This window comes from Felis catus, chromosome D1 (assembly GCF_018350175.1).
Source record: "Felis catus isolate Fca126 chromosome D1, F.catus_Fca126_mat1.0, whole genome shotgun sequence".
NCBI classification, from domain to species: domain Eukaryota; kingdom Metazoa; phylum Chordata; class Mammalia; order Carnivora; family Felidae; genus Felis; species Felis catus.
In genome coordinates this window covers 73,823,796-73,844,584 of record NC_058377.1, presented here as the reverse complement: position 1 = coordinate 73,844,584, position 20,789 = coordinate 73,823,796, and the positions used below count along the sequence as shown (strand labels likewise).

Sequence of the window (20,789 nt, the reverse complement as noted above, 5' to 3'; positions counted from 1 at the left end):
ATCCCCTTTCCCCATTAGCTAGTGTGTCCTGGAAAACCCACCTTGTAAATGGCTTTCTGTTAAGTCCACTTGAGTCCACCAGAGAGGCACTTCCTCCAAACTGGATCCCAGGTAGAGTGAACGTGACCTTCCCTGCAGCAGCTGAGGCTGTTTGGCTCCCACATCCTGATAGTTATGAATGGCTGTGACATACACCGTGTGCTCTGGCAGCTCTATGGCCGCGTAGCCCCTTGGGCAGAGGCCTTACTGTACTCACTGCTCCACCGACCCCCAGCCCCTGGTTCCCGGACCACACAGGATGGAAGTTGAGGCAAAGGCTTTGAGGGGACAAGGAACAGTGAGATGAGAATTCAGCATCCACCTTGGGCCTCCCACCTGCCCATCTGACGGCTGACTCAGGCCATGCCGGGGGCATCAAGGGAACTGAAATGGGAGAGAGACACCCACTTGTTTCTGGCCCTGGGAAGATCATTCTCTGTGGACCTCAGCTCCTCATCTGTAAAAGGCTCGGAGGTTGACTACCATGATCATTAGATATTTTCCCACCTGAATATTCCTGGATTCTCCAATGGATAAGGAAAGGATAGGAACCCCCAATCCCCACTCTATCCCCCATGAGAAGCCGAGTGAATAATCAGTCGTCACAAATCAAGACCCCTGAGGGAGGGCTCCTCCCCTTCAAGATGCCTCCAGGCTGAGAGAGATGCACGGGTGGTCCCACCAGCTGAGCCAGCAGGGTGCAGCTGGGTAGGGCACCCGGAACTGTCAGTCAGCCCCCTGCCTCTGCCACTATCAGATTCAACAATGGCCCTAGGAGGGAGGTGACTGAAAGGTCTGCACGGGGGCTGGGAGCTCTGACATGGCCAGATTCAAGGAGTCATCAAAATGGCATGACTCACATAGAAGTTTCCATGTCAGTGAACCCCCTAGAGTATGTGCTTGTTTTAGGGTCAGGTTCTTGTATGCCCCATCCCTTCTGAGAGCTGCCTCCCCTCCCCAGACCCAACGGCATCTGCAGAGGCGGGGGCCAGAGCAAAACTTCTTAAGGCCTGGTTTTTTTCCCAGCAGGAGGACAGCCAGCACCTTGCTATGTCGTTGAGACCAGAAGAGCGAGGGTTCAGGTTCACCCCACCCCAGCCCCGCCACAGCAGGCCCGATCACAGGCAGAACCAAATCACGACACTGCCCAAGGCAATAAAAACCCAAACCCGTGCTTCATCTCAAAAGTCAGCTTTTTATTATTGAGGGCCAGAGCCCAAGGAGGGGAGGGTGTTGAGCTAAAGCAGCATTGCTCTCTTTCCAGGAAATGTTTCGAGCTGCAGTGAAGGCTCGAGATGTTGCATTTTTTTTTTTTCAACTCAAGCATGTGTTTTTCAAAAATATCATCCTTCCCCACCCCCCACCCCACCACTAATTTTAGAATCAGACCAAAGCCAAGCTACTGTCCTCTGTTTCTGTTGGGAAAATACTATATTTATTCAAGATGCAGAAGTGGGTCTCTGCAAACCTCCAATTGCTTCAGGAAAACAAATCTGCTTTAGACTATACAGAAACCATGATACAAAATTTATTTCATGCTAGAATCGCTTTGCATAACATTGGGCATGCAGTTTTTTACTCTGAAGTACTAAATTGCATACAATGCCAGGTTGTGCCTTAATAAAGGTGGAGGAGGGCCACCCCTCCTGTGGTCCTGATCTTTTGGTGCTCTAAAGTAACACTTGGAAAATCCGTACGGTGTTGATTATTTACTATGAACAATTTGTAATGAAAGCTGGTCACACTGGATCTACACACCGAGAAGATGATTGAATCAACCTAGACTAGCCGCTGTCAAGGGTCTTGGGGAGACGTCCGCTGGGTCACAAGCATGCCAGACAGGGAAGAAAGCAGCAGTGCGTGTTTCCACAATTCTATTTGGAGCAAAGTTCTCAGTTTCCACGTGAGAAATGAACTATGAAGGTGAGGTCAATATGACCGATGACTGACCGACTGCCCTTTTTGGAACCTTGACTCTCGATCTCGTGTACAAAAAGGGAAGCCATCCATTCCCCATCCCCACCCCTCCTCCCACCCCCAGAAATGTACAGGTTTCTACCGAACGCCGTTACAGTCTGGCTCCAACAACGTGTGTAATAAAAGTAAAGAGCTTTGAAAGAAAATAGAGGACTTTTTCCTTTTTCTCGTCGTTGTTGTTGTTTAGGGTGATCATTACAGTTGCAGGGGGGTTGGTGGGTTTGGTTTGCTGGGTTTTCTGTTTAACTTCATGCAAGTCATGCTAAGGAACCCCTCCACCACCCTCCCCAAATAAAATAAAATTAAAAAAAAAAAAAAAAAGGAAAAGAAGGAAAAGAAATCCTCTACGGTCAGTTACCATTTGGCCGTAGAAAAAGCTACGTCCGTCCTAGTACAAGACCTGGGCCACTCGGACTCGTCCGGCAAACCTGCATGGCGTGAATTTACTCTGTCCGAGGGTGAGGAGGGGCTGCTGGTCCACCCAGATGCTTAATAGCCACCAGTGTCCTCGGCCAAGCCGCCTGGTCAAGTCACTCTCACAGCCTCTGTCGGCATATACTTAGCAATGACAGGGCTTTCTTTGCAAAGATCTGTATGTAAAGAATACAATTAACACTTGAGCTTCTCTTCTTGGCTTTCCCATCCCGCTTGGTACTTAGTTTTTAAGGAAGGAAGAGGAAAGACAGAACAGCCGCATGCAGAGGCAGGCAGATTCTTCTCCAGCGGGCTTGGTTTTCCCATGCAGTGAGCCGGCCCAGCACGCCTCTCTTTCTCCCTCTTGGGGACCGGGTTGAGTCCCTAACTCTCCTACTCTGCATGTGGCTTGTGCACTGGAATTATCCTGAGAAAATCAAGTCCTCGGCGCTGTCATGGCTCCATGAGAGCAGGGCCGGGTGGATGTGGGTGGGGGCACTTCACCCTTGGTGCCTCCCAAACACTCTGGCCCCCCACGCCTCTGTGGGATTGGGGAGCAGGTACCACCCGTGGACAGTGGTTGCCGCCGAGCTCCCTTGGCCACTACAGGGAGATGGGGCTTCTTCCGTCCCACACTCCCTGGGCTTCTGGAGGCACGGTAAAGAGACTCTCCTGTCTGTTCTTTTAGGCCACACAGATTGATCCAATAGTGAAGATAAAGGAGACAGGCAGCCCATGAGACCTTACCGGGCAGAGCACAGCCACAAAGTCTACCTGCTTTCCCCCTCACTCCCCTGGGCTGCCCCTGCTCCTGGTATTCTAGAGCCTCTACCCAGGAAAAAGCCAGGTGCAAAAGGGAGCATCAGGCCTATCCATGGAAGGTGCCAAGGATGGGCCCACCCCAGGCCCGCAGCCCTCCACCATGCAGCACCATGCGGGCAGCGGTTTGCCGCACTGGGGTCCGAGGGACCTCCAGGCAGGGCAAGGAAGCAGGGACCAGACTGGATCAGGTGGGCACACTAAGCACCAGTGACCAGAAGGACTTCCCCATCTCAGTATAGGCTGCCTCTCCTCTTCTGGGTTGGGTTTGCCCTTTATTTGGAATTCTGTGTTCTCTCCTTGTGTATTGTTGGACCACTTCAAGTACTGGAGCAGTTGTGAATGGCCACAGTCTACACCAACTATTGCTCTAAAAAACCAACTATCCCTCGGGCCCAGCCTGCTCACTCTGGTCAGCATGCATCCCGTGTGAGCATGTGAGGCACTCCCAGACATGCACCAGTTGCCCAGCCAGCCCGATATGTCAAGGATGGCTTCCTCTACCTTCCAGGCCAATGCCTGAAGCCTGGGGCTAGGGTGCTCTGGGCCCCTGCCTCAAGCTTCTCTCCAGCCCATGCTCAAGCTCTAGTAGAAATCTTTTCCCCAGGAGGTCAGCCTAAGATAAGGGTCTGCTAACAAGGAGACCTTGAACAGAGGCCACTATGGGGCTCAGCCTTCACCAACCACAAGGGGGTGCTGATCACACCCGGGGCGGTGGCCAGGGAACGAAGGTGCTGCACGGGGTGGTGCTTCACCTTCTTGGCAAGTTCTCTGACTGCCACTAGCAATATTCTGACTAGCACACATCTTACCTCTGCAATGACATTGGTCTCACCCCCAAGCCCTGAAGCCACCTCTCTTCATGCCTCTCCTCCCACTGGCCTACAGATTCTCTTTAAATGGTGCTCTTCCAGAACATGCATCCTTGGGTGGCTACGTCCACAGGGTCCTGGCCAGGCCAGGCCCACCCCACTGCCCTCCTCAACCAAGGGACAGGGGAGATCACTTTGCTTTCTGGGTCTCACCTGCCATCTGCCAGAGCAACCTGGAGGAGTCGAGACTCCTCCCACATCCCCGGGTAACACCCTGCCTTAGGGTCACAGCCCCGTAGTCAGCCAGCCCATTTCCGGCACCCCTTCCTTTCCCCTCAGCTCAGTCCCAACCCACAGCTGCCAGGACCTCAGATTCTCTGCCAGCCTGACATCCTACTTGGGAGAAAAGGACTCAGACCTCCAAGGGCCAACCCTGGGGGGGGGGCTCCTTCTGCACCTTGCCCCCCCTCAGCGTGCCTGCCTGCCCCTCAGCACCCCTCGCCCGCCGCCCCACCCGCCCATCTGCAGGAGCGCGAGGCGGCCCAGCTGATGCAGAGTGCCCCCCGCCTCCTCTACATACCCTTTCTCATTCCTCCACCAGGTGGGCACGCGTACTCCCCGGTTGATAAGAGGAAGCAGGGTCCGTATCTCTCGCGGGTGCCCGAGCGAGTAAAGGGCAGGCCCTCATCAGGAGTGAGGGCCTGGTCTATGTGGGGGCAGTCTTCGTTCGCCAGCGCGGCCTTCGCCACCTCCCCATTCAGTTTGGAATCTTCAAACATATAAGCAGAAGCTATTGAGACACTGAAAACTGTTTAGTGGGGGAGGGGGACAGGCCAGAGGTGGGGCATTGGCAAAGGGCAGCCTGTCCCTGAGGACAGAAAAGTGAGTGGACCATGGAGGGAGGCAGGAGGCTGGGGGTCCCCGGCTCATTCAGGCAGCCTATGGGCTGCCCACAGTGCAGGGAAGGAGGGGGTCCTGGGTTTGCTCAAAGTTTGCAAAAAGATGAGTTAGTGATGGGTCCAGCAAGTGCGGTGCTGGGGGCCTGGCCCAGGGCCCAAGGCAGGGCCGATGAGACAGGATGGTGTGGATGCGTCATGGGTAGGGGGCCAGACACAGAGCTCAGGGAGAAGACAGACAAACACGCAGAAAAACTCCAGTCCAGAGAGGTGGCCTTTGCAGACCTCTCTCTCCTGCTGACCAGAGCCTGGCTGCCTCCCGTCCACATCTAGCTGGCTTCTCAAGGCTTCCCTAGCCCCATCTAGACCCATCAGTCAACTCCACCCCACCCCCATCGGGATCCCACCGCATCACACCCTTCACGCTGTCCTTTACACACACCCTATCTCATCACTCATCCTGCCCCGACCCATTTGGACTCAACCTGGTCACTCTGCGTGCCCCACCCCCTGTACACACCAAGCCTGGCCACACAGTCTCCTCTGTCCCCAGACTCTGGTCACTCTGTATGCCCCACCCTCCATAAAGACTAGGGCTGTCACACAGTCTCCTCTGTCCCCAGACTCACTTTGGTCACTCTGTATGCCCCACCCTCCATAAAGACTAGGGCTGTCACACAGTCTCCTCTGTCCCCAGACTCACTTTGGTCACTCTGTATGCCTCACCCTCCATGCAGACTAGGCCTGGTCACACAGTCTCCTCTGTCCCCAGACTCACTTTGGTCACTCTGTATGCCCCACCCTCCATGCAGACTAGGCCTGGTCACAAAGTCTCCTCTGTCCCCAGACTCACTTTGGTCACTCTGTATGCCCCACCCTCCATGCAGACTAGGCCTGTCACACAGTCTCCTCTGTCCCCAGACTCACTTTGGTCACTCTGTATGCCCCACCCTCCATGCAGACTAGGCCTGGTCACAAAGTCTCCTCTGTCCCCAGACTCACTTTGGTCACTCTGTATGCCTCACCCCCCCATGCAGACTAGGCCTGGTCACACAGTCTCCTCTGTCCCCAGACTCACTTTGGTCACTCTGTATGCCCCACCCTCCATGCAGACTAGGCCTGGTCACACAGTCTCCTCTGTCCCCAGACTCACTTTGGTCACTCTGTATGCCCCACCCTCCATGCAGACTAGGCCTGGTCACACAGTCTCCTCTGTCCCCAGACTCACTTTGGTCACTCTGTATGCCCCACCCTCCATGCAGACTAGGCCTGGTCACACAGTCTCCTCTGTCCCCAGACTCACTTTGGTCACTCTGTATGCCCCACCCTCCATGCAGGCTAGGCCTGGTCACACAGTCTCCTCTGTCCCCAGACTCACTTTGGTCACTCTGTATGCCCCACCCTCCATGCAGACTAGGCCTGGTCACACAGTCTCCTCTGTCCCCAGACTCACTTTGGTCACTCTGTATGCCCCACCCTCCATGCAGGCTAGGCCTGGTCACACAGTCTCCTCTGTCCCCAGACTCACTTTGGTCACTCTGTATGCCCCACCCTCCATGCAGACTAGGCCTGGTCACACAGTCTCCTCTGTCCCCAGACTCACTTTGGTCACTCTGCATGCCCTGTCCCCTATCCAGACTACTCATGGTCACCCAAGTCTCCTCCAAATTCAACCTGGTACTCTATATAGCCCACCCCACACCGTCCAGGCCTGGCCACACAGTCTCTCTTTCCCCACACAGGTCCAATTCAACCATTCAGTCTGCTCCATCCCCCACACAGACTTAAGCTAGTCACTCAGTCTGCTCTGAGCCCCACACAGACCACGCCGGTATCCACCACCCCGTTCCGCCCCCAGCGGGCCTGGTCAGCTTGCACAGGCACAACAGGGATGTATGCATGAGGCAGTGACAGCGGGCCATGATTTGGGAGGGGTTCCCATTCCTCTGCCTCCTCACGGCAGCATCCCGGCAAAGCAGAGCAAATGGACGTGTAAAGACAACAGCGGCGGATGGACTCGGGTGGGTAAAGGGGAGTCTTGGCCTCTGTGAGAGCCTGAGAAGGAACCTGGGCAGAGGTTTGAGGAAACATTCGGGGGGCAAAGCACGGCCAGAACAGGAGCTCTCCCTCTCCCAAGTCCAGAAGCAGAGCCGTGGAAGTCTCTGGAGCTGGCAGAGGTAGCTTGTCTGACCTCGGGTCCCGCCCGTCACTCTTGGGGACTGAGCCTGCCCCTTGCTCTCTGACCTCAAAGCAGAATCTTCCAGGCCAGGGTAGGGCAAGTCAGTCCCCACGGTGGGCTTCCTCAAAGACTTCATCTGGGGTGAGAGAACCCCAAGGGAAGACGACACCAACATGGGTGTGAGCACGAGGGGAGACTTCTCTGAAAGACTAAAGAGGGGACCCTCCTCCGTGACCCTGTTCACATCATGTAACTACACGCACAAGTGATCCTTCTCCGTGTGCACACACTCAGCGTGCCCGCGGGTGGGATCACGGCCCGTGTGCACATCATGTCACTACAAAGAGGCAGTCAGTCAAAAGAGAAATGGACCAATCAGGTTTATTCGTAAAGCAAATCCAAAAAAAATCCCATCATAATTTTGGAACTTAAAAAAAAGGTCTGTCGTACAAGATGGCAAAGCATTTCACGTACAGTGCGTTTCTCGACAAATCCCAGGGGCTTCGCTCCCCGATTTATTCTGAACCAGAAAGGCCAGTTACCAAGGTAACTCTGACACCACGTGACTGGGGCCTCTCTGGGGTCTGGGAGCTGCCTAGCACTTGGGGCGTGTCTGTGGGCACACACGTGTGCACACGGACAAGCCCCGGCCTGCCCCCCATTCTGGCCGGCCCCTGTCTTCCCTCCCAAGGGAGGGGCTGAGGGAGGAAGGCAGCGGGAGAAAGAGGGGAAATCTCAGGGAGGAGAGAGTGGATGAGGATGTGGAGTTGGGGCCCACGGTACCCTGCACAAATTGTCCTCAAGGGGAAAACGGCAAATCCTACCCGGCAGCATCGCCATCTGGGAGGGGAGCCAGGACTTGCTGTCTCTCTGTTGGCCATCATCTGTCACTGGAGATATCTGCAGAGGGTAGTTCTTGCCCAGGGGCGGGTCAAAGGTGGGCGGTAGAGCCTGAGACCCCTCCTTTCGCTCGGAGTGCTGAGCCCCCACCCACCGGCTCTGCCCCCAGTGCTGCGCCCCTGCAGAATCAAGCTCCCTTGGCCTTTAAGGGACCCAAAGTCAGGCTGGTCTTCCCTGCAGGGGCAGGGGGCAGGGGCAGCCATCAGGCATCCCGGGTGGGTGTGAGCTGGGCACCTTTCTCTCCCTGGAGGGACTCCAGGATATCCCTGGGGCCTGCTGCTTCTCTCAACCATGATGACCTTGAAGGGGAAGGTGTGTTTAGGTCTTGCTCTGTGAAGGAGCCAGCTTCCTTCTCCGTGGTTTGGGGTGCTCTCAGAAAACTGGGAGCATTCTCCTGCCCCAACTCCAGAGGGGTGTCTGGAAGAGAGGCCACAAGGAGGGGCCAACTCTCGAAACCTGGAGAACCCCTGAAAAAGACCAGAGGTGCCAGCTCACCCTCCTGCCCCCATCCTGTCCTTTGAATGAGATGGCCACCAGGAGCCCCGGTTCCCACCTGCTCCCCAGAAGGCTCAGAGCCCTGCCCCCCTGGCCCCAGGCCCCTCGGCCCCCACTAGACCCGCCGGCCTGCGATGATGAAATGACAGCATGGGCAGCGTCTCACGGAGATGGTTTCCAGGCTTTGAAATGGGCTGAGATAGATGAGCATCCGCAAGAGGGTCATTTTTTTTTAAACTTTGGAGCAAGGAGAACCCGGTGTCCGGGCCCTCAGCCAGCGGGGCCGGCTTTTCTGCCCTGCTCTCCGGGCCCAGCCGATGTACTTACTGTTCACACCAGCAGCGGGCGCCAGGGGGCGCACGCCGGGCTGGGGCAGGGTGGGGGTTGCTGGGCATTTCCTTGGGTTTAGCCCCGAGGGGTGTGCCCAGCTGGGGCTCAGGGAAAAAGTCCCAGGCTAACTGGGGACAGTCTGTGAGAGACACGAGCGGAGTATAATCACGAGAACTGGCACAAGTCATGCAACAAAACGAGGAGAGAGAGAAACATGATTAGTGGAGAGAGAGAGAAAGAGAGAAAATGTGAACACAGAAAAGAACACCCATGCCTGGCCCTCAGAGTGGGTTCATTTCTCTACTGCTTCCCCCTTGGCCCACCTGGGGGCCACGAGGACCCCCCTCCGGGCCGCAGCCGCCCCCCCCGCCCTCTAACACGAGCGCAAACTCGGTGAGCCCATGCGGAGAGGCCCTGCCCACACCCTGCCTGGTCACCTCTGCCCGACCCTGTGACCCTCCCCGCGCCCCCACCCCTCCTCGCCCCGGGCTGCCACCACTCCCGGCACCCACTGCAGCCCAGCAGGGAAAAAACTGGAGGGCCAGGGCTGGGGGCACTCCGGACTCAGCTGCTCAGAGGAGAATCCCCCTCCACAGATGCCCCAGAGGCTGCAGTGGTGGCTCCTGAGGAGCCCAGATAGGAGCTTGCTCCAGGACTTCATGCTGCCCTACATGCCCATGGGCAAAAAGTGAGTCTGGCCACCAACCCTCCCCCCTGTCAGCCCCCTGCTCACCTATGGTGGGACCCCGCAGCCCCGGACGCAGCACCACAGAGGACCAACCCGTATCACAGGAGCGGAGATGGACAAGACACGCACGTGAATGAACATGGCAGGACAGGGGGAGCATTCCGAGCTCTCCAGAGCAGGACCCCGGCTGCAGACGGGGGGAGGGAGACCCTTTCTGGGAGACAAGCAGCTGCTCCTGGGCCATCAGCCCCACGCAGTCCCTGACTATGTGGGGTGCCCTGCTAGCATCCCCCCATGAGGCACTATGATCCCCACAGGATGAACCCCCCCCGCCCCCCGCCCAAACACTGAGGCCATGCTAGCCATGGTACAGAGGAAGAGACCAGATCATCCCTCACAGACACACAGACCTGAAGCTTCAGGACAGACCAAGAGGTGGAGGTGAGGGAGGGTGCTGTTGATACGACTGGGAGGCCTTGCTTGAGTCCTGGGGGGTCTGCCCCTGGGGGGGTCAGGGGTAGGGGAAGCGCCAGAGCCGGGCATTTAGCCTTCAGCCAGATTCTAAAAGTGGAATTGGAGAACCCAGGTTTCGTGGAGGCCATTTGAGTGCCCTTGGGGGCGGAGTGAGGCTGGAAAGGCCTTGGGGGCTGCATCTTAACTCTCTCAATTCTTGTAGGGTCAGATCTCCACCCACGTTGGCCTCCCTCACCTCTGGCCACCCCACTCACTCACAGACACCCCCACACCCATCTAGGTGTGTCGGTGTGAGCAGAGAAGGAGGCAAACAGGAAGGGACTCAGTGATACAGAGATGGGGAGGCCACCCCTTGAGGACCACAGACCTTGGTGATAGATCATCAGGGTCTCACACATCAGCTTTTGGAGGGAGGAGGAGTGTTCTGGGGCGGGGGGCGGGGGGGGGGATGAGGCTCACAGGGGTCTGGGAACCACGATGGATAGGTCTGGACAGCAGGACAGCACCTCCAAGGGAAGTGAGTACTTGGGAAGGGAGGGAGGGCGGAGTGTGGGGCTGGGGAGAGAAAGGCAGGAGGGTGCTGGCGTCTGGGCTCCAGAGGGCAAGCTTGAAAGGCCCCAGATCCCTCCTCAGCCAGAGATTGCCTGAGCCAGCGCTCTCTGGGTCCCTGAGATCTGGGGCGGTAACAAGGAGACTCCCGGGAGCAGAGCTGCCATGACTATGGGGCCCGGGGGATTCACCAGGAGTGAAAGGGTTCACAGGTCTGCTGCAGCACGGGAAGAGGGCTGTGTCTCTGGGATTAGCTGGTGCGCATGTCAGAACACAAACGTCTGTACTCGGTGTGTGTGCGTGTGTGTGTGTGCGTGTGTGTGTGTGCGTGGGCTCTCAGCACATGGAGAATACTGGCATTTTCTAGGAGTACAGAGGAGTCTGTGCCTGACTGGAGTGACTGGGGATCCCTGGTAGGCTGGCCTGGGCACCCAAGCCTGGGGCACTGATCCTGACAGATCCAGTGTTGGAGAGGATGTGACAGAAGGGCCAAGTAGCGCCATGGTGGTGTCACCCAGGTTGAGCTCTTCCTATGGGGCCCAGAGTGAAGGTGGAGGCTAGGCCAGGCCAGACCCTCCCCAGAGCCCCAGGAATCTTCCTTGCCATGACAGTGGCTCCTGAGGTCAAACGTCCACCTAATCCAGAGCAGAAAGGTGGGGTGGGAGATTTCCACTGGCCTGTGCCTCACCTGGTGAGCAGGAGCCATGCCTTGCCCCACTCAGGGCCCCTGTTCCAGCCTCTGAGACCCTTGCCCAACCCTGGCCCAGCCCAGGACACTAACCACACTCCTTTTGGGTGCCTACAGGAATCCAGGAAGCGGGAAGGGGAGGGGTATGGGGCCAGATGAAGGGGCAGGAAAGCCCCCATGGGCAGAGAAGTGGGCCTTGAGGGTATTGCACTAGGCAGCATAGGTGTGGGGTGAAGCCAGGTTGGGAGCAGGATGGGGTGGTGGGTGCATCAGCAGGGAAGAAAGAATCAATCATCCACTGGGCGAGGCCACTCAAACCGGGGGAAACTTGCTCATCCAGGGCTGAGCTAGCCTGGCAGACCTGGGCACAGGGACCTCCTCCATAGACTAAATGCTACTTATCACTCACTCGGCCTCCCTCACCCCGGCACTTCTTAGCTCAGTGTTGTCATTCTTCTCTGGGTCATTCATCTCCTTGAAATCCCTGTGTCCACAGAATAAGTCGATGGTATTCCATGGGTAGAGGTAGACTATGGGCTTTATATCTTCGGACCAGAGCCCCGTGATCAACTTTATGTGCTATGTGCAGGTTCTCATAAAACTGAGATAGTCCCATAACGAACCACTAGCCATGGAATATGAGAATATATCCCACGGTGACTAGTATTGTTTCATGGCCCCCCTCCCCCCTGGACCCCCACTGGATTCACGGGAATGTGGTTGTACACTGGTCTGGATGTCATGTATTGCTGCTGCAGTCCCCACTGCCGGAAACGGGGAGAACCCTCGGTGGGAGGTTGTTGCTGGTCTGTAGTGCTTTCGTCTAAGCTGCCCGGGGTGGTGGCCCCCTCTAGTCCTTTGCTCACCAGTCGCTTCCATCAGAAGGCCACCGGAAACTCCCACTCGACCATCAACCCAAACAGACAACGTGAAAGCTAGAGTCGCTCCAACAGGTTCCTAAAGATAAATGCTAAACTCTAGAGTGGTGGAAGAAGATGAGTTGGTTCGGCATGCTATGGGGTAAGTAAGCTTGTTACGGAGGGCTCCAGACGTCTCCTGGGACGCACCTGGAGCTAGGCAGCCGGAATCAGAGCAGTTCTACTCAGCTATGGAGACAGGCTCTGTTGGGGGTGAGATTCCTGGCTACTGCCTTTGCAGGGACCCTCCTGCCAGATCCCATGCACCAACTGTGCCTTCTGCACAGCCTGAAGGGAGCTGAGTAAAGACCAAATCAGAAGCTGTCTGGCATTTCCGAAACTCACCCACCCCTGCCCTGCCCCGACACTGGGACAGTGGCCCGAGTCAGAGACTCACGCTTGACTCCTGCCCACCGAGCAGCAGCCCCCTGGGCTCCTGCTAAGAGAGTCCTCAGCAACCTCGCGGGCCATGTCGTCTCTTCAGAACCTCACGAGACCAGCGCGCCAACCTCCTTACCCAGGGCCACCAGTGAGGTTCCTCCAGCAGGCTCTCGCCTTGTGAATTTGGCTGCCCAGCATCTCCCTGGGCCCCCAGGCTCCACACCTCGACACTGAGTGCGGGGTCCGGGGTTGCCCACGGAACTAAGGAAGCAGTCTGACTGAATCTGGAATCATCGCTACGGGGGGCAGAGGTGAAAGGTCAGATCGACATGCCTCTAAGAGGTTTCCTACCTGCTCTGTTAATTTCTAAAATTTCTTCCTGGGCCAGCGGGCATGTGTCACTCTGAGTACTGTGGTGTGGAGAGTTTACGACAGATTTACAATAATTGGGAGATCCCAGCTGCGGTGGCCGTGGAATATGCTTCTTTTTTTTCTTTGGTAGTTTCTGCTTAGCCATGGCTAAGGAGTAATACATCCCAAAATTGTTCACGATGACGGGCACGGGCATGGCGATGGTCAGCACGCCCGCCAGCGCACACAACGCTCCCACCAACATGCCGGACCACGTCTGCGGGTACATGTCTCCATAGCCCAGCGTCGTCATGGTGACCACGGCCCACCAGAAGCCAATGGGGATGTTCTTAAAGTGGGTGTGCTCACTGGCGCTGGGGTCATTGGGCTGTGCCCCTATCCTCTCGGCATAGTAGATCATGGTGGCGAAGATCAGGACGCCCAGGGCCAGGAAGATGATAAGCAGCAAGAACTCATTGGTGCTGGCGCGGAGAGTGTGGCCCAGAACCCGCAGGCCCACAAAGTGGCGGGTCAGCTTGAAGATGCGCAGGATACGCACAAAGCGGACGACACGCAGGAAGCCCAGGACATCCTTGGCAGCCTTAGAGGACAGGCCACTCAGGCCCACCTCCAGGTAGAAGGGGAGGATGGCCACAAAGTCAATGATGTTGAGCGAGTTCTTGATGAACTCCACCTTGTTAGGGCAGAAGACCACACGCATGAGGAACTCGAAGGTAAACCAGACAACACAGACGCCCTCAATGTAGGTGAGGAAGGCCTCCGTCTCCGCCTCCCGGTAGTAGCGCACTTGCGTGCCATTCCGAACAGTCTCGATCTCTGTCTTGTTCACGATGGGATTGAAGCGCTCGTGGGTCTCCAGGCAGAAGGTGGTGATGGAGACCAGGATGAAGAAGAGGGAGGCAAAGGCCACATACTGCGGAGGAGAAACACAGCGTCAGAGGGAGGCCCTCCCATCCCGAGCAAAGAAACCTGAGGTACCTTTTCATTGGGTCTAGTCAGAGGCCCGGCCAAGGGAAGACGCCTGCACAATGCCCCCCTCCAACGTGGGCCAAACTGATGGGCCACTTTTCCCTCCTCAGAGCACCAGGTAAGGAGGCTCGGGGGCAGGTAAGAAGTTGTGGAAGAGGTTGCTTTATTTTCACAAATGCCTTTCCTTTCCTCCTGGATGCACAGCTAGACTATATTTACCAGGCTTCCTTGGGGGTTAGGTGGGGTGACGTGACTGAGCTCAGGCCAGTGGACAGCACATAAAAGGGGCATGCACTGATGACAGGCCTGGCTCACAGAACCTATTCTACTCAATCTTCCAGGCTCTCTTTCTTCCCCCAACTGCCAGTTAAATGCTGAGGGCCTAGGGGCCAGTAGGGCCACCATAAGAATGTAGCCTCGGTCCCTGAAAAGAAAGATAGCCACTAAATACCTGAGTGGGAAATAAACTACTAATGTATTAAGCTGCTGTGACTTGGGAGTGATTTAGTAAAGCACTTAGCCCACCCTGAATAATAAAAGTGACGTAGCCTGTGGAGGCCGAAGGTGGCAAGGGAATAACGGGGAGTAGCTATGATGGCATCTGGTCCCTCAAAGGCCACATGGCCCATCTTTCCTCGTTCCTACTGCAGTCCATTTGCTCTCTCATGAATCTGTACCTTGTTGATGCGGTCTCTCTCAGGTTCTTTCCCATCTAGAACTGCAAAAGATATATATCAGCCCCAGGGCGTCGGATGACTTTTATACTCCCTCTCTGTCCCCCCTAGGAACTCCCACCACCAACTTGGAGGTGAGATCCCCCTTCCTGGAGGTATTGAAAGAGAGGCTAAATGGTCATTTGTCGGCGATACTGTGTGGCAGGTTCAGGCATCAGAAGGAGAATCGGACTGGGGTCCTTAAAGGCACCATAAACCACAGTGTCTGCTCCTCTCCAGTTGCCTGACAGCACTAGGGTAGGGGAGCGGGTGGGAGGGAGGAAGGAGCTGCTGGGGGGCTGGTGCTTTCCAAACATATGTGGGTGCCTTCTCCTCTCAGACCCTACCAGTGAGAAGGAAATGGCTGGGGTGACCCAGCCTGTCCAGAACCACCTGCTCCGGCCCTGAGCCCCTGGAGAAGGTTCAGGAGCTCCTTTGGTTTAGTTTGCCGGCCCCATCTCATGACCCTGGGCTTCTCTAGCTGCCAGCAGACACGGGTACCTGAGGGAAGAGAATGGAGCAGCTGTCTGAGTTCCAAACCCTCCTGCTCAGACTGAATTCCTCTTCTTCCAGGCTTCAGTCGGGCCTCCCAGAGCTCTAGAGGAACACTGGCCAGTGGGTTCTCCTCCAGGAGCCCGGCTGGTCATCCCTGCCTGCCTGTGCCCACAGCTCCCCGCCTCTCCGGGTGCCGCCTTCTCCCAGCCTGTGCAAGACAATGTCCGGAGCAAGGCCATCTTCCTGGAAATGGCCCCAGGCTATACAGTCTGGAAGGGGTGGCCCCTGTGTTCTCCAGAGCTGCCCTCACAGATAACTTCAAGGAGTGCCAAGACCCCACTCTGTATCCACAACAAGAGGCAGCCGTGCTACTTCTAGCGACCCTGTAGTCTGCATGGACGCACCTCCCCACCTGTGGCGGTAGGCAGGGGGCAGCACTGGAAGTCCAAGAACAGCCCTGTCTGGGTTGACCATGGCCATGGAACCTGGCACCTAACATGGCATGCTTCTCGAAACCAAGAACTATATGGCCCTTTCAAGTCAGAGAAAGGGGAGAAAGGGGAGAGGAGAGGGAAAAGGACAACGTCAGCATTTTAGAATGCTAAAGTAAGAGCAGCCTTTAGAGATTATCTGGTCCAAGGCACTACATGCTATAGATGGGAAGCCTGAGGCCCCCAAGTAGGAAGAGGTCTCCCCGAGCCATGCATGGTAGTAGGCTCATGGTCCTGTTGTTTTTAGAGCACTGGACCATTTTCAAACATTTTATCCCAGACTACTATCAAGTGCGTCCTTCCTCCCATCCACTGATCGATCCCTCCTTTCTGTCACTCATCTATCCTTACTTCTTTCCTTCTTCCCTCCCTCCCTCCCTTCCTTACTTCCTTTCTCCCTCCCTTCCACTCCTCATCCTTCCTTCCATCCTCTCTCCCTCCCCCTTCTCATCCCTCATGCATCCATTCTTCCCTTCCTTTTTCTCTTCTATTTTCCTTCCTTCCTTCTTCCTTTACTTCCTCCCTCCTCCCTCCTTAGTCTCCTCCTTCCTTCCACCTGTCTGCCCTTCCATCCCTCCCTCCCTCCATCCGTTTGCCCATCCATCCATCCTTTCTTCCTTTCACTCTTTACCAGGCACTGGGTTATGCCCAGCAGAGTGGAATAAAGCCTCAGCCCAACCCTCAGGGAGCTCCCTGCCCAGCTGAGGGTGAAGGGCACCCACAGAGACACATACAATGAGGCAGGTGGGGTTTGGACAAGGTGGGGCAGGGTAGCTACAGACTTAAGCCAGGTCTTCCAACTCCAGAAACAGCTCTTTAAAGATCCCTACAGAAGTGGACCAGGAAAGCAAAGTGGAAGCAACTGGAAAAGGCCACCATCTCTGACCCAGGTTGATCCAGCTCCGGAGCTCCTTCCATCACCAGGGCTGCCAAAGCTCTTGGGGCTAAAAACACATTCCCAAATGCCGGGTATTTGCCTCCAGTACCTCCTCTGGAGGGCCCCATCTTAGAGCTTGGCATTCACCAGATCCCAAAGGGCAGGCCATGCCCCTCCCTGGATTTTGTGAGAGAGGAGAACATGCACATTGTGAGTATCCGAGGAATGCTGAGAGGCAGGGCCCACTGCACCCCTGGGCTCCTGATCCTGGCCAACGGCAGAAGGCCCGAGACACCTCCCCTCCCCACTGCACCATCAGCCACCCACTTCCCCCAAACCTCCCCCGATCTGTCCTCCTCTGTCCCCTCTGCTCACACATGACTCTCTCTCAACAGGACCCCTACCATCGAAGCTTTAGTAGGCTTTAGACGTAGAGTCTCAGCCACCAGTCCAGTCTCCACACACCTACCAGAGCTGGCATCCCAGCTCTCTGCCCAGGCCACCTGACCATGCTGCCCACAAAGAAAAACCCTGACTCCTCAACCTAACACAGGAGACTCTCTGTGCCTGGCCCCACTGACTTCCCAGGGCTCTCTTCCTACATGTACCCAACATTCTTGCCACATGAAACTCTCTGACATTTCTGACCCCTCTCTCCATGTCTCCCCTGTCTCCATGTCTTTGCACTTCTGGAAAAACTCATTCATCCTTCAGTACCCCCCTAAGTAGCCCTACTCCTGGGACACTTTCTCCAGGTGAGGCTCCTTCTGGTAGCTGAGGCCCTAAGGAGGCAGCAAATGAAGGGATCCCCCCAAAGAGTCTCTAAATTCACCCCCAGGGGGGCAGCAAGACTCTGGCTCATTAGTGCTTGGGGAGACTCATGGAAACAGCCCAGACACGGCACTGACGTCCCAGGGGCCTTCTCACTCCCAGGGGCCTTCTCACTCCCAGGTGCCCCCACAGGCCCATAGAGCTCTCAACTTATCTGCCCCTCTCACAAGACAGGTCCTGATGGGAGCACTGAGGCCCTGAAAGACGGCAAGTCTTATAAAATTAGGGTAGAATAAATTATTGGTTCTCAGCAACCAGTGGGCATCCTGTCTAGATTCCTTCCTCTCTGGGCCCCAGTGCCCAGGGGATTGGTGGGGGTGGGGTGGCAGTAGCAGCCCAGCCTAGAGCCAGGTGCTAGGCCTCCTTTCTCAGGAGGAACCAGGGGAAGTGGAAGCCAGGCCTGCTGCCCTGTCTAGGCTTCCTGAGCACCTGCTTTCTTGGCCTCTGCTGCTAGTAGGCCTGGTTCTTAGTCACAGGGAGAGCCCCCAGCAACATCCAGGTCCAAGTGGGCCCTTAGGAGGGCTGTGGAGGAAGGTGCCCCTGGCTCGCTCAGCCTGCCACATTCTCCTAGGCCCAGAGACCAGCAGGCCAGTCACAGCACACCGCCAAAGCAAGAGCTCACACCCAGCTGAGTCCCAGCTTCTTTTGGTCCCTCCTCAGGGAAGCCGAGCACAGGAAGGAGAGAGGAGGTAGCTACCAAAGCAAAGGACCCATTCTGCACCTTTTGTCCTCTCCCTGACCTAGTGAGACAGGTGGCCTTACCCCACTGTGCCCAGAAGGGAACCCAGGGACAGAGAGGTCAGGGACTAAACCAAGGCTTCAGAGCTAGTGATGAAACTGAGGTTTGGACCCAAGTTTGTCCTGCTCCAAAACCTAAACTCTTTCTACCGCCAGAGTTGCCAAAGCTCTTGGGGCTAAAAATACAGTCCTGGACACTTGGTAGCTGGCCCTGATTGTATCTGGATGCCACCATCTTGGAGCTTGGCACCTACAACTCAGACTCCCTGAGGGAAAGCGATACCCACCCGCTGTGAGGGAGAGAACTGGGGTGCCTGACTCCTTGGGCAGGGGCCCAGCCATGTCTACATTGCTCTTGGGCCTTGCTGCCCAGGACTTGTTAGCTACTGGGGAAACAGCAGCCCCGGGGGCAGGGATGCTACCTCTGGGGATGGCCGAGCAGCCTCGGCAAGGAGCGAGATCAGGAGCCATCTCTACAGCAATCCTGGGCTGACACCCCCAGGACTGTAGGGGCTGTAGGCAAGGGCAGGGGCTGCACCCCATGTAAGTTGCCTGCCTCCCAATCCCCAGTCACCCAGAGACCACGGACACATACAATTACTCAGAGTACACACCTCCCCCCTTACCTAAACACATATGCTGTCCGTGTGGCCACACAAACTACAGCCCAGTGTCCCAACCACACATACATAGATGGATGGTACTGAAACGTATTACCGCACACGGAACATAAACACGCAGGTGCCATACTCTTCCGCAAGGTGCACACGGCTGCGGCCCCCCACAGCACTTGTGCACACACACTCAGAGCACATGGATAATGCAGCAGCCATTACCACACAGCATTCTTGCTATGAATAGAAGAGACCCCGGGCATTGCCACTCAATTGGCCCCTCCTCTGCCCACCTCACCCCCACCCCAGGTGTGACTGACTCAGTGTCTGTCTCTCCCACAGGACAACAGCTCCAGCCCGCCTTGCCTCTGCCTCGTCAGCCTTTCCGTGCCCTCAGCTTGCTTGCCCTGCTCGGATGGTGCCAGCTCCTGGATCTCCAGTCCCTAGACTTGCCCTTCATCTATCAGCTTCCTGATTTCCTGCCATCTTCCAGACCTTGTCTCCTTTCCCACCCCAGCAGCAGCCTTGCCCCCCACACCCAGGATCCAGGCTGCAGTAAGGCCAGGCTCTCCTGGGCTACTACTCTGATGGGAGCACAAAGGGAGCTTTGCCTGACATCCCAGGAACAGTTGTCACCTAGCCTGGCCACCTCAGAGGCCACCCAGTGAGATTTTAAGACAATGCAGGCAAAATCGCCTGATAATGCAGCATAAACCCAAGCTGGCAGTCCTGGCTTTTTTTTTCCCCCAGAACCAAATCACAAACTGTGAGAGACCCACCAATTGTGTTCTAGAAAGTGGTAGCCATGGCAACGGAAGGAGGCATCCCATTTCTATGGTAACCAGGGTGGTGAAGCTGTTGGCTGCAAAGTCAGACAAACCTACTAAAGATCTGTTGACTTAAGAAGATGTTTCATAAATCACCAAGTTATTTTTATTGTAACCCCACCCCTGAAACCATAAATCAGAAAAGCAATTTACTATCTATTAAAATGACCAATATGTGCTATGACTTCCATTTATAAATTATTTATGCCACAGTCATCTGTAGAAAATTGTGCTTGCCTTTCAGAATTGTTCAGGGGTTTGCCGTGGGGATCTGTGTTCTTGCAGTTTGGCGTTCCAGGAACAAGACGATGGTTGTAACGTGGCACAGGGACCGCCATTCTGGCCCGACGTTCATTTGCTGGGTGACCTTGGCAAGTCACTTCCCCTCTCTCGGCCTCAGTTTCATCACTGGCACACTGAGGGATGGACTTGGTCCCTTCCGAGGGTTCTGAGACCAGGCAAGGCTACAGGCACTGGGGCTAATCATGGGAACCCTGGCTGCTGTCCAGGCCCCGAGCCCCCTGAGGCTTCAGGTCAGTTTTTTCGCCTAATTAGATCTGCCCAGCGGGGGTACACAGCGTTTGAGTTAATCCATGCGGAGTCAGTGATGCAGAGCAGGCGGGATGGCCAATTGGCCTAAATAAATTGTCAGTCGAGTTGAGTTTGGAAACTGAATTACACTCATCTGGACTTCCTTGGACTGGGCAGGCCTGTGGTGTGCTGGGCTGGCTGAGGACCACAAGGGGGCGACCGGGGAGGGGGTTCCTTGGGGTCTAGTCCTTTTTTGGGGTTCATTAATAAATGGGGGGCCCTGAGCACTCAGTCCTGGCACCCGGGTCCCTGCCCCTGTTCCTTTTCACTAATCCTTCTCTAGCTCAGGGAGCAGGGGGAGGGCGGGGGGAGCTCCCCATAGTGCTACATGGAGGGTTTGAGCAGGAGCGTGTGAGAGTTTGCGCAAAGAACATAACATGGCCAAGTGGGTGCCTGTTGGGGTAAGTCCGTGTTTGGGGGCGAATGCTGGGTGAGGGGGAGAGGCCGTGTAAATGTGGAGTAGTTATACACATGGTGAACATGTGTCACCGGTTTATGTGACCTAACTCTAGGCATGCACGAAAGGCTTGTGTAAATGGTCACTATGTGTAGGTGTGTGCTTCATACAGGTGGTAGAAGTGTGTGTGTGTGTGTATGTGTATTAGGACACATATGAGCTGTGGTGTGTGTGCGTACAAGGACACGTATGGGGTGTGATGTGTATGTGTTTGTGTGTATAAGGACACATATGGAATGATATGGAAGGGGGTGTG

At 55.9% G+C, this 20,789-nt stretch overlaps 1 protein-coding gene across 1 annotated transcript in view; it reads right to left on the bottom strand.

Annotated features, from left to right (window-relative positions):
• Positions 1–1,214: 1,214 nt before the first annotated feature.
• The window catches only part of KCNC1 (potassium voltage-gated channel subfamily C member 1), a 44,725-nt gene continuing 25,150 nt past the window's right edge, over positions 1,215–20,789 (bottom strand). Inside the window, exons 2-4 of the mRNA XM_003993030.6 lie at positions 12,910–13,843; positions 4,642–4,830; positions 1,215–2,606 (exon numbers count right to left, since the gene is read on the bottom strand). Of these exons, the coding sequence (XP_003993079.1) occupies positions 2,542–2,606; positions 4,642–4,830; positions 12,910–13,843 (1,188 nt within the window). The 3' untranslated portion in view covers positions 1,215–2,541. The remainder of the gene's footprint in view (positions 2,607–4,641; positions 4,831–12,909; positions 13,844–20,789) is intronic.